At 44.5% G+C, this 17,076-nt stretch overlaps 1 protein-coding gene across 1 annotated transcript; it reads left to right on the top strand.

Moving 5' to 3' along the window:
* The first annotated feature begins 4,192 nt into the window (after window positions 1-4,192).
* On the top strand, window positions 4,193-5,080 carry LOC144697835 (uncharacterized). The gene has a single exon (XM_078569812.1). It carries the CDS (start codon window positions 4,193-4,195, stop codon window positions 5,078-5,080), a length of 888 nt encoding a protein of 295 aa, XP_078425938.1.
* The last annotated feature ends 11,996 nt before the right edge of the window (window positions 5,081-17,076 follow it).

Here is a 17,076-nt window from a genome sequence, read left to right as displayed (position 1 = left end):
CCGGCGGGTGGACGGAGAGGCTCCGGAAACATGTTGTGTAAACCGCAAACCCCGGAAATAAACTGACCGGTCCCCCTCCCCTGTTTACACCGAGCGGGGCCGCAGCTCCCAGATCAATGAAGAGCCGGTTTGTATCAGGCTGGACATTGGTTCCAGAGGCTGGTCCCTGGTCTCCAGAGTCGGTTCTTTATCATTGAATCATTGAATGGTTACAATACAGACGGAGGCCATTCAGCCCGTCCTGCCTGTGCTGGCTCTCTGCAAGCGCAAATCAGCTGGTCCCACTCACCTGCCCAGGACCACAAGACCAGCAGCAGATATTACCCATCCTCAGTTACCTGTGGAGAAGATGATGTTTGACCTTCTTGAACCGCTGCTGTCCGTGTGGTGAAGCTGCTCCCACAATGCTGTTAGATAAGGAGTTACAGTGATGATGAAGGAACGGCGATATATGTCCAAATCAACAACAACAATGTGTGTTTATATAGCACATTTCATGTAATAGACCTTTCCAGGTTTAACAGATGTGCTAAAAAGCAACATTTGACACAGAATCATGTAAAGAGGTAAGAGGGCAGATGGCCAAAAGTTTAGTCAAAGATGTAGGTTTAAAGGAGAATCTTGAACGAGGAAAGAAAGAAAGAGAGCGGAGAGGTTTATGGAGGAAATTCCAGTGCTTATGGCCTTTGAGCTCAGATGTGGATACTAAGGATGAAGCGATTAAAATCGGGAATGCTCAGGAAGCTGGAATGAGCAGAGTGCAGAGACCTGGGTCGGTTGTGATGCTGGAGGAGATTACAGAGATAGGGAGGGGTGAGAACATGGAGGGACTAGAAAACAAGGATGAGAAATTTAAAATGTTGGTTCTTCTTAAACAGGAACTTTCATAGGTCAGTGAGCACAGGGGTGATGGGTGAATAAGACTGGGTGCGAGTAAATATACGGGCAGCAGAGTTTTGGATGACCTAAAGATTATGGGGAGGTTGAATGTGGGAGACCAGCCAGAAGTGCGTTAGGAAGGAACATAAGAAATACAAGCAGCGATAGGCCATTCAGCCCTTCGAGCCCTTCTGCCATTCAGTGAGATCACGGCTGATCTTCTACTTCAACACCATTTTCTGGCACTATACCCTTATCCCCAATGTTTTTTATATGTAGAAATCTATCGATCTCAGTATTGAACATTCTCAACGACTGAGCTTCCACAGCCCTATGGGGCAGAGAATTCCAAAGATTCACCATCCTCTGAGTGAAGAAATTCCTCCTCACCTCAGTTCCAAATAGCCTGCCCCTTATTTTGAGACTGTGTCCCCTGAATCTAGAACCTCCAGCCAGAGTTAAGCCTAGAAATAACAAATGAATGGATGACAGTTTCAGACAAGCTGAGACTAGGGTGGAGTCGGGTGATGTTACTGAGGTGGAAACAGGTGGTCTTGGTGATGATGTGGATATGTGGTTGGAAGCTCATCTTGGGGTGAAATATTTCACCATGGCTTTGAACAGTCTGTTTCATCCTCAGAGAGTTGTCAGGGAGAAGGATGGAGCCGTTGGCTAGGGAGCGGAGTCTGTATTGGGGACTGAAGACAATGACTTTCATCTTCCCAATATTTGAATGAAGGAACTTTCTGCTCATCCAGTCCTGGATATCAGACAAGTCAGAACAGTGTGTGAGTTGGAGGTGATGGTGTTCACATACACCCGCGACTGGTCCTTCTAGATGGTGCAGATTGAGGGTTTGGGAGATTCTATCAAATTGTGGTTCAGTTGTCAGTCTCTAAAATGCCTTTCCATTGCCCCTGTCTCTCCCACCCTCTTCTGTCTCTCCTGTGCCCTTCTATTTCTCTCATTCTCTATCCCATTTCTCTCATTCTTTCTCTCTGTGTCTCCCCCACTTCCCTCTCTCTTTTTCTCTTGTCACATAGAATTCTCCATCCCGGAGGGCTCTGGATGCTCCATCTTTAAATACATTTAAGGCTGAGATGGAGAGATTTTTAATCTCTCAGGCATTCGAGGGAAATGGGGAGCGTGCGGGAAAGTGGTGTTAACGACCAAGATGAACTAATATTGTTTCAGGCACACTATCGAGACTTTCATTTCTCCAACGTAAGAGAAGATTAATTGATGTCCAGTTGCTAACTGCTCCATATTTGGAGCCTTCTTCTTTATAACTCTAGATTATTTCAGTTCTCATTCCTTCAATTATTCTCACAGACAAGTCCCAGCTCCCTATACCTTCCAGATTGTCTGTCCTTGCCTCGGGATCCAGGGAAGGTATCGGTAACACTCCCGGGATCACTAAACACATAACCCAGTCTTTTGTACTGATATGCTGGGATCATTGAGAATGGTGATGTTTGTGGAGCCTACTCTTCCTGTTAGTTGTTTAATTATCCATACCTTTCCTGGCTGGATGTGGCAGGACTGCAGAGCTTTGATCTGATCCATTGTTTTTGGGATTGCTTCACCCTGTCTCAAGCATGCTGCTTCCACTGTTTAGAATGCATGTAGTCTCATGGTATAGGGTCACCAGATTGGAATCTCAGTTTTAGGAATGCCTGGTGCTGCTTCTGACATGTTCTCCTGCAGTTTGTGTTGAACCAGGGTTGGTCCCTTGGCTTGATGGTAATGGTAGAGTAAGGGATATGTGGGCCATGTGGTTACAGATTGTGGCTGAATACAATTCTGCTGCTGCTGATGATCCACAGCACCTCATGGATGCCCATTGAAATCTAGATCCATCCTGAATCTATTTCATTTAACATAGTGATAGTGCCTCACAACATGATGGACGGTATCCTCAGTGTGAAGACGGGTCTTTGTCTCATAAGGTCACAAGAATTAGGAGCAGGAATTTGGCCACTTGAGCCTGTTCCATCATTAATAAGATCATGGCTGATCTCATTGTGGCATCAACTCTACTTTCCTGTCTGTCCTCCCCACCCCGTCGATTAACTCTTGATTGCCGGGATGAAGAACTGTAGCTACGAGGGTAGATTGGAGAGGTTGGGTCTGTTTTCCTTGGAGAAAAGAAGGCTGAGAGGAAACTTAATAGAGGTATTCAAGATTCTGAGGGGTATGGACAGAGTAAATAGTGAGAAACTGTTGCCACACTCATGAGTGCATCAAGAGCCAGAGGGCACACATTCAAAATAATGGGCAAAAGGAGTAAAAGTGATGTGAGGAATTTTGTTTTTTACCCAGAGGATGGTTGGAGTCTGGAACAAACTTCCTGAGAGGGTGGTGGAGACAGGTTCAATTGAGGTATTCAAAAGGGAATTGGATTGCTACCTGAAGAGAGAGAATGTGTGAGGTTACGGGGATAAGGCAGGGTAGTGGGATGAGGTAGAATGCTCTTTCAGCAAGCCAGTGCAGACTCGATGGGCCAAATGGCCTCCTTCTGCGCTGTAAAGATTCTGTGATCAACCACAATCATGTTGAATGGCGGAGCAGGCTCATTGGGGCTTATGGTCTACTCCTGCTCCTATTTCTTTTTCTTTATTCATTGGATGTGGGTGTCATTGGCTAGCGCAGCATTTATTGCCCATCCCTTGTTCAGAGGGCATTTAGGAGTCAACCGCATTGTGAGTGTGGAGTCACATGTAGGCCAGACCAGGCACGGACAGCAGATTTCCTTCCCTAAAGGGCATTAGTGAACCAGATGGGTTTTGACGACAAACAACAATGGTTTCATGGTCATTATTAGACTTTTAATTCCAGATTTTTATTGAATTCAAATTTCACCATCTGCCGTGGTAGCATTGAAACCTGGGTCCCCAGAGCATTACCCTGGATCGCTGGATTACCAGTCCAGTGACAAAACCACTATGCCACCGCCTTCCCCTAGTGTTCTCATAGAGGCCAGAGTCTTGTGTAGCCCAGACTGGAGGCAGGTTCCCTTCCCTGAAGGACATTAATGAACCAGTTGGGTTTTTACAAAAAATCCAACAGCTTTCATGGTAATTTTTTCCTAGTTCTGGCCCCAAAAATTACCAGAATCATTAAATTCAATTTCACAACCTGCCTTTGTGTTTCTGTGGGTTCTCTCTCACTCCCTTTTTTTCTGTTTTAAATCAATTTCACAGGATATTAGAAGGGAAGACTTTTTCAGTCAGGAAACTCAAACCAAACATCACATCAGAATCTGAGAGAGTCGCCCATTTTGTTGTAACCAGAATATCATCGGATTTTGAACATGGAAGGAAAAAGCACCGTTCACAGTGGAGAGAAACTGTGGAAGTGTGGAGACTGTGAGGAGGGATTCAGATTTCCATCTGACCTGGAAACTCATCGACGCAGTCACACTGGAGAGAGGCCATTCACCTGCTCCGTATGTGGGAAGGGATTCACTCAGTCATCCAGTCTGCTGAGACACCAGCGAGTTCACAGAGGTGAGAGACCATTCACCTGCTCTGACTGTGGGAAGGGATTCGCTCAGTCATCCAACCTGTTGAGACACCAGCGAGTTCACACTGGGGAGAGACCATTTACTTGCTCCAAGTGTGGGAAAGGATTCGCTCGGTCAACTGACTTGCTGACACACCAGCGAGTTCACACTGACGAGAGACCTTTTAAATGTTCAGACTGTGGGAAGTGCTTTAAAAGTTCCCGGGACCTGATGCTCCATCAACGTGTTCACACGGACGAGAGACCATTCAGGTGCTTGCACTGTGGGTCTGGGTTCAGACAGTCATCTCAACTCACTGAACACCAGCGAGTTCACACCGGCGAGAGGCCATTCACCTGCTCTGACTGTGGGAAGGGATTCGCTCAGTCATCCAACCTGCTGACACACCAGCGAGTTCACACTGGAGAGAGACCTTTCACCTGCTCTGACTGTGGGAAGGAATTCACTCAGTTATCCACCCTGCTGAATCACCAGAGTGTTCACACTGATAAGAGACCTTTGAAATGCCCAGACTGCGGAAAGTGCTATAAAAATTCCAGGGAGCTGATGTCCCATCAACGTGTTCACACTGATAAGAGACCTTTTAAATGCCTGGACTGCGGAAACTGTTTTAAGAGTTCTGGGGAACTGATGCGCCATCAACGTATTCACACTGACGAGAGACCATTCAGGTGATCTCAGTGTGGGACTGGGTTCAAGACATCATCTGATCTCACTGTACACCAGTGAGTTCACACCGGGGAGAGGCCGTTCACCTGTCCCAACTGTGGGAAGGGATTCACTCAGTCATCCACCCTATTGACACATCAGCGAGTTCACACTGGGGAGAGACCATTCATCTGTCCCAAGTGTGGAAAGAGATTCACACAGTCATTCAACCTGATGAGAAACCGGCGAATTCATAAGTAACTAGAGTGATTGGATTTTGCTGGAAATCACAGAGGACTGAACCGTGTTCATTGGGTCTGTTTCTACTGATGTTAATAATTTCCAACGCAGTTACATGGGCTAATATTTTAGATAAAAGTCAAATAAATCAGCTTTGTGTTGAATACATTGTGTTGAATCTTTCTAATATTTCTAGCACATTACTTTTGAAGGTTTCTCCCACTCCCCGTCTCCTCCATCCTCACCTTCCAACAAGTATGAGGAGATCATGGAATTTCCTTGTCACTAAGACTGAAACAATCCAATCAGCTGCCTCTGCTGCTTCCCTCCCTTATACTAGTGCACCGGGCCAAACTGTCTCCAAAGTTCCTCCTTACCTGAGCCGTCAACTCACATCTTTCTCCAGTTTCTCTCCCTTCTCCCATCATGCCCTGCAGTCTATTCTAGGGCTTCTTGGCACGACCACCAATGGTGCAGTGATTGAAATGGGGGATGCACAGGGGGCCAGAATTAGAGGAGGGGGTTGTGGAGAAGGAGGGTCTGTCTGTGAGTTAAGACATGGGGTGGCAGAATTTTGGATGACCCAAGGTTACAGGGGGCAGAATGTGGGAGACCAGCCAGAGTGTGTCGGAATAGTCGAGTTTGGAGGTGACAAAGGCATGGATGAGATATTCGGCAGCAGATGAGCTGAGAGGGGGGAGGAGACGAGTGATGTTACGGAGGTATAAATGAAGGGTTAAGCTTGATGGAAGTTGGATATGTAATAGCAGGAGGTTGTTTAAGTGGAGGATAAAGGTCAATTACTCCCCAGGACAGGTACAGCACCAGTTAGATACAGAATAGCCTTCTCCAGTGTTGGGAATTTTTCTATTTTCTTTATCACCATCTCATTTTGCCTTGCACCATCATCCCTTTCGCTGAATAATCTCTCCTGCCTTCCACAGACCTGCCCGCTTTTGTTTTTTACCCCACCTCTCGAACTTCTAGAGCTGAAAGGTTGACTTTGTTTCTCTCCCTGGAGAAGCTGCCAGACCTGCTGAGCATTTCTCACATTCTCGATTTTTATTTCAGCTTTTGCAGCATCCGCAGGATTTTGCTTCCGGGCTGAGGCCGCGCCCTCTGCTGACGTCACAATGCACGCCCAGCGGCGGACCTGCCGCCCACTCGGTCCCTCAACCTTTGCCCGCGCTCTTACTATTGGTCCAGACGCACGTCACTCACCAGCCCAGGCCCCGCCCCCAAAGCATCATTATGTCGTCACTTCCGAGTGCCGCTGTCTTATCCGCTCCGCTCCCGGGAGCCCCAGTTGGACTCTCCGGTTTTGTATCTAATTTGATTCTTTCTCCATCCGCCTCTTCCCCCCCATCATCCAGTTCACTCACCTGGTTTGGGAAAACTCACTTTCTGTCAACGGCCGCCTTCCCCAGCCTAAGGGAGGTTATATTGCAGCTGGATAAAACACTATTTGGCCACAGCTGGAGGACTGTGTGCAGCTTTGGTCACCCACACTATAGGAAGGATGTGATTGCACTGGAGAGGGTGCAGAGGAGATTCACCAGGGTGTTACCTGGGCTGGAGCGTTTCAGAGACTGGATAGGCTGGGGTTGTTTTCCTCAGAATAGAGAAGGCCGAGAGGGGACCTGATAGAGGCGTACAAATTATGAGGGGCATCGATAGGGTAGATAGGAAGAAACTTTTCCCCTTTGCGGAGGTATCAATAACCAGAGGGCATAGATTTAAGGTAAGGGGAAGGAGGTTTAGAGGGTATTTGAGGAATATTTTTTTCACCCAGATGGTGGTTGGAGCCTGAGGGGGTGGTAGAGGCAGGAGCCTTCACAACGTTTAAGAAGTATTTAGATGAACACTTGAAACGCCATAACATACAGGGATACAGGCCAAATACCGAAAAATGGGATTAGAATAGATAGGTGCTTAATGGCCAGAATGGACACGATGGGCCGAAGGGCCTGTTTCTGTGCTGTATAATTCTATGACTCCAATGCGCAGGCACAGTGCCGGCCCGGTTAGTTTGAGCTGACTGAGTATGCATGGCGCCGGCAGATGATCGGCATATTTAAAGGGACACTGTCCCTCTGTGTTGTTGTCATTAAAAGGGGCAAAGACATTGTGAGAGAGACTGATTGCAACACCAAGAGCATGGAGAGCAGGTTTTGAAGGAACAAAAATAACGCAAAGCGAGAAAACTGTCCATCCTCAGTTTCTCAATTTTTTCCAGTAATTGCTGATGCAAACTTGTTTTACAGGGAGAGGATTCGTAGATGAGAAGATGAGAATGGACATTACTACAATCTAACCGAGCCATTCGATTCATCAGGACTGAATATCATCAGCAAACTGGAAGGAGAGAGCAGCATTCACAGCGCAGAGAAACCTTAACATGTGTTCCGCGTGTGGATGTGGATTCAACCGATTGACCAAACTGGGGATGTTCAACTGTAACCGAAACAGGGAGAGTCCATGTGGACAATGTGGGGACAGTGAGAAGGGATTCAGTTATCCCTCTGATCTGGAAATTCATCGATACAGTCACACCGGGGAGAAGCTGTACACCTGCCCCGTGTGTGAAAAGGGATTCACTCGATTTTCAAACATGTTGAGACACCAGCAGGTTCACACCGGGGAGAAACCCTTCACCTGCTCCAAGTGCGAAAAGGGATTTAATCAGTCATCCCACCTGTTAACACACCAGCGAGTTCACACTGGAGAGAGACCGTTCACCTGCTCTCTATGTGAAAAGAGATTCACTGAGTCATCGACCTTACTGAGACACCAGCGAGTTCACTCTGGGGAGAGGCCATTCACCTGCTCTAAGTGTGGGAAGGGATTCATTCAGTCATCTAACCTGCGGACAAACCAGCGAGTTCACGCTGAGGAGAGACATTTTAAATGTCCGGACTGCAGGAAGTGCTATAAAGGTTCCATGGAACTGACGCGCCATCAACGTGTTCACACTGACGAGAGACCATTCAGGTGCTCTCACTGCGGGACTGGGTTCAGGTGGTTGTCTCAACTCACTACGCACAAGTACAGTCACACTGGGGAGAGGCCGTTCACCTGCTCTGTGTGTGGGAAGGGATTCACTCAGTCATCCAAACTGCTGAGACACCAGCATGGGCACAGTGATGAGAGGCCATTCTCCTGCTCCATGTGTGGGAAGGGATTCAGTCAGCAATCCCATCTACTGACACACCAGCGAGTTCAAACAGACGAGAGACCTTTTAAATGCCCAGACTGTGGGAAGTGTTGTAAAAGCCCCCAGGACCTGATGCCTCATCAAAGTGTTCACAATGGGAAGAGGCCGTTCAGGTGCTCTCACTGCGGGACTGGGTTCAAGCGATCATCTCAACTCATTGTACACCAGCGAATTCACACTGGGGGGGTGACCATTCATCTGCCTTGAATGTAGGAAGGGGTTCACCCACCCATCCAACCTTGAGACACCAGTGAGTTCATACTGGGGAGAGTCCGTTCACCTGCTCTGAATGTGGGAAGGGTTTTACCCAGTTATCCAACCTGCTGACACATCAGCGAGTTCACACTGGGGAGAGACTATTTCCATGCTCTGAATGTGGGAAGGGATTTGCTTATTTATCTACACTGCAGAGACACCAGCAAGTTCACAAGTAATGACAATGGTTGGATTTTGCTGTTAATCACATCCAGAACTGAATTATATGTATTGGGGTCTATTTCTGATGATATTAATAAACTCCAGCCCAGTTATTCGGGCTGATATTGTAGATAAAGGTCAATTAGATTAGCTTTGTGTTAAACACACAGTGTCTTGAGTCTTTTCAATATTTCTAACCCAAGTTACTTCCTTCTGAAGTGCTCTCTCTCACCCCTGTCCCCTCCATCCTCACCTCCAACAACAAGTGTGAGGAGATCATGGAGCTTCTTTGTCACTAAGATTGAGACAATCTGATCAGCTGCCTCTGCTGCTTCCTTCCCTCCCTCATTGGCAGTGGCTGTGATTTTTTGAATTAGATTTTTACATAATCACTCGGTAAGTGATCGGGTGTCACTGAACATTTGACAGAAAATTGTTCCATTATCATTCTCACAGTGACTGTATCTGGCAGACCAAGTGATTCTATCTACACCAGCCTTTCTGGAGAAGATCACCAGAGAAGAGTGAAGACATTACAGTCCACAACCCAGCTCATAGTGGTGCACGCATCTGATAAATCCAATTAAAATGCAGAGTATATAGGTCTGCTACAGGTTTATCGATATACATTGATTATCAATCATAAGAAATAGGAACTAGAGTTCCTGGGTCCCCAGTTTGAAACCAGGCAGAAGCATTATCAAAACATATTTTAAGTGTGAGCAATAATTGATCTTTATTGTTAAATATTAACTGTATGTAATACCTTACAGCCATGTGACATTAGCTCTTCCCCTCTACAGTCTGTACACACTGAAACTAGACAGAATCTATCACTTGTTTCCATTTCCAGTCCTGATGGTTCAGAAAGCTTCCCTCAAAGCTGCATTTGCCAGCTGATTTGTGTAAGATTATTGAAGGCTCCTGCAGCATGATCTCCATCACCAACAGTCGGTCAAAGCTACATTTCAGACAGGGCAACAAATCCATCAACGATTCTGTCTTCCCTGCTCCATCGTGAGTGAGACAAGGAAAAGCAGTAGGATTTTGCCCCACCCTCACCAATCACCCACTGCGAACAGAAAGCAGTGACAGCAACTTCAATCAGCGGATTACTGCCCATCCCTGGGATGCAAGGTACTCCAATATGGGCTAAACCTCCTAATACATCAAGCACAGATTCAGATTATTAACTTTAAACATTGCTGCTGTTTTCCGGAGTGAAGCCCGGCTCTCCATTCCTGCAGTAGTGTCACCGCATTTAAATGGAGTCTGTCTCCATCCCGCTTTGTTAACATCACAGTTGTTGGGTTAGGAGTGAAAACTGCTCTTTTCTTCACTGGAAGAGTGGGAGAGCAGTTTGTAGGTGCGGGTCTGATATGCAATGAATGATGATTGAATATTTTTAAGTCAGAGGTAGATAGATTCTTGTTAGGCAAGGGAATCAAAGGCTATCGGAGTTAGATGGGAATATGGAAATCGAAACACAAGATCAGCCATGACCTTATTGAATGGCAGAGCAGGCTTGAGGGCCGAATGGTCTACTCCTGTTCTTATTTCTTATGTTCTTATGACAGTTTAAAAGTGACAAGTTCCACTCAAGCCCCTGCACCAACAGAACTGCTCAGAGTCACAGAATTAGAATAGTCACTTCCTGGAGGGCTGATAGCATCGGGTCCACATCCGATCAGTTGAGAATGGTCTAATTCATAAGATTACAGGAAGGAAATTAAGGAACTGCACCTGAAATTATCCAAGTCACAGTGAAGAACGAAATGTTTGTCCCGGGTAACGGAGGGGAAGGATTAAGAGTTTTCAGTGTGGGACAGAACTGAGAGCAGAGAGAACTGATTGATACAGAATGGCATCATCATCCCTTTTGTGCTTTTTTCATTCATTCATGGGATGTAGGCAGTACTGCTGGGCCAACATTATATTGGCCATTCCTAATTGCTCTTGAGAACCGAGTGGTTTGCTCAGCCATTTCAGAGTCAACCACATTATTGTGCATCTAGATTCACATGTAGGCCAGACCAGGTAAGGACAGCAGATTTCCTAAAGGACATTTGTGAATTGGATGAGTTTTTAATGACAATTGATGGTTTCATCATTTAGACTTAATTCAAATTTCACCGCCTGCCATGGTGAGATTCAAACACTACCCTGGGCCTTTGGAATACTAGCCCAGTGACAATACCAGTCCGCTGCCCCCTCCATCTCCCCTGCCCCTCCCAACCTACCACAGACCTTCCCTTTTATTCTTTCCTCCTCTCCTCTGTATCTGTTTCAAACCTGTTACATCTCTAGCATTTACCAGTTTTGATGTAGCATAGTGGTATTTTCACTGGACTGGTATTCCAGAGATCTAGGGTAATGCTCTGGTGGTCCAACCATAGCAGGTGGTGAAATTTGAATTCAACAAAAATCTGGAATTAAAAGTCTGCAAAACCCCATCTGGTTCACTAATGTCCTTTAGGGAAGGAAATCCGCTGTCCTTACCTGGACTAGCCTACATGTGGCTGACTCTTAACTGCCCCCTGAAAAAATGGGCAATTTAAGGATGGGCAATAAATGCTGGCTTAGCCAGTGATGCCCACATCCCATGAACGAATGAGGGAAAAAAAATATTAACTCTGTTTCTCTCACTGCCTGCTATTTCCAGCTGATTGAAAAGTCAGGAGTCACTCCGTAAAAAGAACAAAAGGGAAGATCTGTGATAGAGAGCGAGGCAGGATGGATTAACTGACACAAGAATGATGGACAGGACAACACGGAGCTGGTGATGGTGGACCCAGGTGGTTCGGAGTCAATGCTTTCTCCATCATGGCCTGAGCTCGATGGCCGGTGACCAAACGTTAAACAAACAAACCATTTTGTGTGAGAAACCTGTCGGCAGTGTCAGTGAACTGAAGGGCAGTAACAGGTAAAGAAATGATCATCAGTGATTTTGAAGGCTTGCTTGTCAGCTTCCCTGGTCAGTCCAACCATTGGAAACCTCCAAACATTCTGGTGACTCAGCACTGCCCTGTTTTCTACACAAATATTTATCCTCTGTAATATTCCAGTCCAGGAAGAAAATTATTTCAAACCAAATGAAGGAAACAAACTATTGAAGCATGCGATCTTGACAGGGCTCTGTTAAACTCCTTAACAAACATTTTCCTCTGTAATATAGCACCCTTGATTGAAGGGTTGTGGCGCAAAAGTAATAAGATTGTATAAATCAACTCGGATATAATGAGATGTTTGATCAGAGAAAAGAACACTTTCGTAAATTAGATATGAGATCAATTGCATAATTACATCATGTTCATATGGTAAAGTATATTAGTCCAAATCGTCATGTGAACCTTGTGAATTAAGGGAAACTAGGTATGGATTCTGCAGAAATGACTTTTTCAAAAGGGAATTCAGCAATTTAATGAAAGGGAGGAATAAAAAACTTGTTTAAGAGAGAGAAACAAATTGTGATTAATTAGTTTCCTCGTTTAAAAAGGGGCCTGAGATCGGATGATGGAAGGGCCTCTGTTGCCATTGTATGGATACATGGTGCTAGGCCATTTTATGATTACATTGTTATATCAGCCTCGCTGCAGCGTTCCCATAAGAGCAGCTGAATTCCATTTCTCCGAAACAGAGACCCAGAGTGCTGCTGCGTTCGAGCACAGTTTCCAGACAGGCTCACTGCAGCCATGGCAGTTTCTGTAGTGTAGTGGTTATCACATTCGCCTAACACGCGAAAAGTCCCCGGTCCGAAACCGGGCAACAGCATTGTTAAAACTTTCTCATTAAATAATTAGGATAATTTGCATCATTGAAACTTACCTGAGTTCCTATGTTATCGGCATATTGCATTTGCTCTCACCGAGGTCATAACATGAATGCAGCAAAATGAGTGGAAATAAATGTTCATATTTCACTGTGCTCACATATTAGCAGTTTGTTCAGTCAACAGAAATTAATGGGTGTTTCGATGCAGATTAACAGTTACTCAACATGTCAATGATGTTTCATAGCAATGTGTGCTCACGGAGGGAACAAATATAATTAATGTGTCATTCTCAAACCTGTTCCCTGTAAAATTCTTTGATGATTTTGTTGAAATGCTGACTGTTGTGTTAAATCTCAAATCAGACCCATATCAAGTGCATTACCTGGTGTCTGGCATTCTTTTGCTTGCCAGTCACGTTTGCAATTCGATGTTGTTGTATATTTCAGAGAGTCTCAAGTCAACCGAGGGCTTCAATATCAAATAGAAATATATTAATACCGAATGTTGAATAACGTAAAATAAATTCAGAGTAAAGTTTGTTGAATTTCGTCTTCTGAGGAGGAGAAGGGTGTTAATAATGATTGAGCAGAAAGCATTGCTGCCTGAGACATTTGCTGGACCGAGCATTCTGCATTATGAAATTTAAAAAAAACTGTTTCACCAGGTGAAAACCAAGAGTTGCCTTCCTGTAATAAGTGACCTGACCTCTCAGTCTAACCAGTGGAATCCTCCAAACATTCTGGTAGATCAGCATTGCCCTGTTTCCTAAAGGAAAATATAATCTGTAAAATTACATTCCCAGAACAAAATTAAATGAAACCAACTGAATGAAACTATCTATTTCAGCATGTGATCCTGGCAGGGCTCTGTTTAACTGTAGCAATCATTTTCCTCTTGATATAACACCCTGGTATAATGAGTCGTGGGGCAAAGGTAATTAGATTGTGTAAATACCTCAGAAATAATGCGATGTTTGATCAGAAAAATGAGCACTTTCGTCAATTCGACATGAAATCAAGAGGAAAAGTAAATAATGTTCATATGCATAGCTATGTAAGGAACACAAATCTAAATCTTCACGGCATTGGGTGAGGGAAACAATGTCATTTAAGGCAAACGAGGCACGGAATCTGCAGAAACTCCATTTTGAAAGGGAATTGTGCAATTAATTGATATTCAGAAAAATAACAGGTTTACTAAAAGAGAGAAGGAAACTGAAGTTAATTTGCTTGCTCTTTAAAAAATCTGGCAGAGACAGGATGATGGAAGGGCCCTTGTATGAATACATGGTGTTATGCCATTTTATGATGACATTGTCATATGAGTCTGTCTGCAGCATTCCAAATTCTAGCAGCTGAATTCCATTTCTCCCAACCAAATAGCCAGGCAGCTGCTGAGTGACAGCTCAGTTTAACATTCCAGATAAGATCACTGTCGTGGTGGTTGCCCAGTGTTTCTGTCGTGTAGTGGTTTTCACGTTCGCCTCACACGTTAAAAGCCCATGATTCGAAACCCTAGCAGAAGCATTATCCTATCTCGCTAATCTCGAGAGGGAAATTTGCGTCATTCAGGTTTGTTGTTATATATTACATGAATCTCGCATGCTACAGAAATGGTGCTTTTGCTCTTACCTGAGCTTTAAAATGAGTGCAGCATAATCAGAAGCGCTGAAATTTCATGACACACTGAATAGAAATAGATGTTCATTTTTTGACTCGGCACATTTTAGCAGTTTGTCCGAACAGCAACAGAATTTAATGGGTTTTCTGTGCAGATTTACATCGTTACCCACGATCTCAAAGACGTCTCATAGTAAAGTCTGCTCATTCGGACAGGCGCAAGCTATCGTGTAATTGAAACAGAAGAAATGATCACATCTTTAAATAATCGGTCTTCAGAATAAAGTAGCAGGAAAAATGGCCCAGGGACTCTTGGAAACCGAGGCGCAGTGCAGACCTGCTGGCTTCCCCCCTGTCTTCTACATGGAGGCGATTTAGGCCCCAGAAGGCTTCTCACCTGGAGCAAAGAGGGATCAAATATAATGAACGTATCATTCTCAAAACTGCTCCCAGTAAAATTTTTGGATTTTGTTTAAAAGCTCACTGTGCTCAATTTTAAAAGAGCACCACATGGTTTGCATTACCTGTTGACTGGCATTCTTTCGGATATCAGTCATGTTTGAATTTCGAGGTTGGTATATATTTCAGAGAGTCTCAATTCAAATGAAGGCATCAATAATAGATCAACTATTAATATTAAATATAGAATAATGGAACAAATACTGAGTAAAGTTTGTTCAATTTCATCTCGCAAGGATAAGACAGATGTTCCTCATGATTGAGCAGAAAGCATTGCACCCGGAGACATTTGCTGGACGGACACGTGTACATGTTGAAACTCAGAGCAAACTGAGGCACCAGGGTGAAACCAACAGTTGTCTTCCTGCAACAAGTGACTTGGACCCTCAGTCCAGCCGTTGCAATCCTCCAAACATTCTGGTAGCTCAGCACTGCCCTGTTTGTTACACAAATGTTTATCATCTGTAAGATTCTGGTCAGCCATTTTATGATGACATTGTTACATCAGCTTGCTGCAGCGTTCCTGAGAATAGCAGCTGTATTTCATTTCTCCACAACAGAGACCCAGATTAGTGGTTATCACGTTCGCCTCACGCGTGAAAAATCACCGGTTTGAAACCGGGCAGAAACATTATCCAAGCTGGCCAATTTTGAGAGAGGAAAATTTGTGTATGTCAGGTTTGTTGTTGAATGTTACTTGAATCTCACATGCTTCAGGCATGGAGCTTTTGCTCTTACCTGGGCCTTAAAATGAATGCAGCAAAATCAGAAACGCTGAAATTTCTTGAAACACTGAGTAGAAATAGATGTTCCTTTTTTGACTCGGCACGCATTTTAGCAGTTCGTCCAGTCAGCAACAGAATTTAGTGGGTTTTCGATGCAGATTTACATCATTACTCACCGTCTCAAAGATGTCTCATGCTAAAGCGCGCGCATAAGGACAGGCGCAAGCGATGCTGCAATTGAACCAGAGGAAATGACGGAACTGGTACAGAATCACTCCTTTAAATAATCGGTGTTCAGAATAGAATATCAGAAAAAACGACCGAGGGAGTCGTGGAAACCGAGGTGCAGTGCAGATCTGCTTGCTTCCCTCCTGTCTGCTACATGGTCATGGTTAAGCTGCCAGAAGGCTTGTCACCTGGAGGAAAGAGGGATCAAATATAATGAACGCATCATTCTCAAAACTGCTCCCATTAAATTTCTTTCATTTTGTTTAAAAGCTAATTGTGCTCAATTTCAAATGAGCACCACATGGTTTGCATTACCTGTTGACTGGCATTCTTTTGTCTATCAGTCATGTTTGCAATTCGAGTTTGGTGCATCTTTCAGAGAGTCTCAATTCAAATGAAGGCATCAATAACAGATACAATGTTAATATTAAATATAGAATAGCGGAACAAATACGGAACGAGATTTGTTTAATTTCGGCTGCCAAGGATAAGACGGATGTTCCTCATGATTGAGCAGAAAGCATTGCACCCAGAGTCATTTGCTGGACGGATACGTGTACATTTGAAATTCAGAGCAAGCAGAGGCACCAGGGTGAAACCTACAGTTAGTTCCTGCAACAAGTGAGTTGGACCCTCAGTCCAGCCGTTGGAATCCTCCAAACATTCTGGTAGCTCAGCACTGCCCTGTTTGTTACACCAATATTTATCCTCTGTAAGATTCCGGTCCAGGAACAAAATTATTTCAAATCAAATGAAGTAAACGAACAATTGAAGCATGCAATCTTGGCAGGGCCCTGTTAAACTCCGAAACAAACATTTTCCTCTGTAATATCGCACCCTCGATTGAAGGGCTGTGGAGCAAAAGTAATGAGATTGTAAAAATAGAAAGGTTGAAAAAAATAACACTTTCGCAAATTCGATGAGATCAATTGCATAATTACATCATGTTCATCTGGCGAAGTATATTAGGAACCCAAGTCCAAATCGTCAAGTGAACCTTGTGAATCAAGGGAAACCAGGCGTGGATTCTGCAGAAACGACTTTTTCAAAAGGGAATTCAGCAATTTAATGAAAGAGAGGAAAAAACTGGTTCACTAAGAGAGAGAAGCAAATTGTAATTAATTAGTGCGCTCGTTTACTGTGCCTCGGATCGGATGATGGAAGGGCCCCTTATGCCTTTGCATGGATACATGGTGCTAGGCCATTTTATGATGACGTTGTAACATCAGTCTCGCTGCAGCGTTCCTGAGAATCGCAGCTGTATTTAATTTCTCTGCAGCACGAACCCAGATTGCTGCAGTGTTACAGCGCAGTTTAGCATTGCGGACAAGCTCCATAAATGTACGGCA

The sequence above is a fragment of the Cetorhinus maximus genome, chromosome 23 (genome assembly GCF_964194155.1).
Source record: "Cetorhinus maximus chromosome 23, sCetMax3.hap1.1, whole genome shotgun sequence".
Taxonomy (NCBI): domain Eukaryota; kingdom Metazoa; phylum Chordata; class Chondrichthyes; order Lamniformes; family Cetorhinidae; genus Cetorhinus; species Cetorhinus maximus.
The sequence above is the reverse complement of the archived record's forward strand: the minus strand, read 5'-3'. Positions and strand labels throughout refer to the sequence as shown.

Bases quoted from the DNA above. Each gene is read 5' to 3' on its own strand.
- LOC144697835 (XM_078569812.1), top strand. From the start codon at position 4,193: ATGGAAGGAAAAAGCACCGTTCACAGTGGAGAGAAACTGTGGAAGTGT.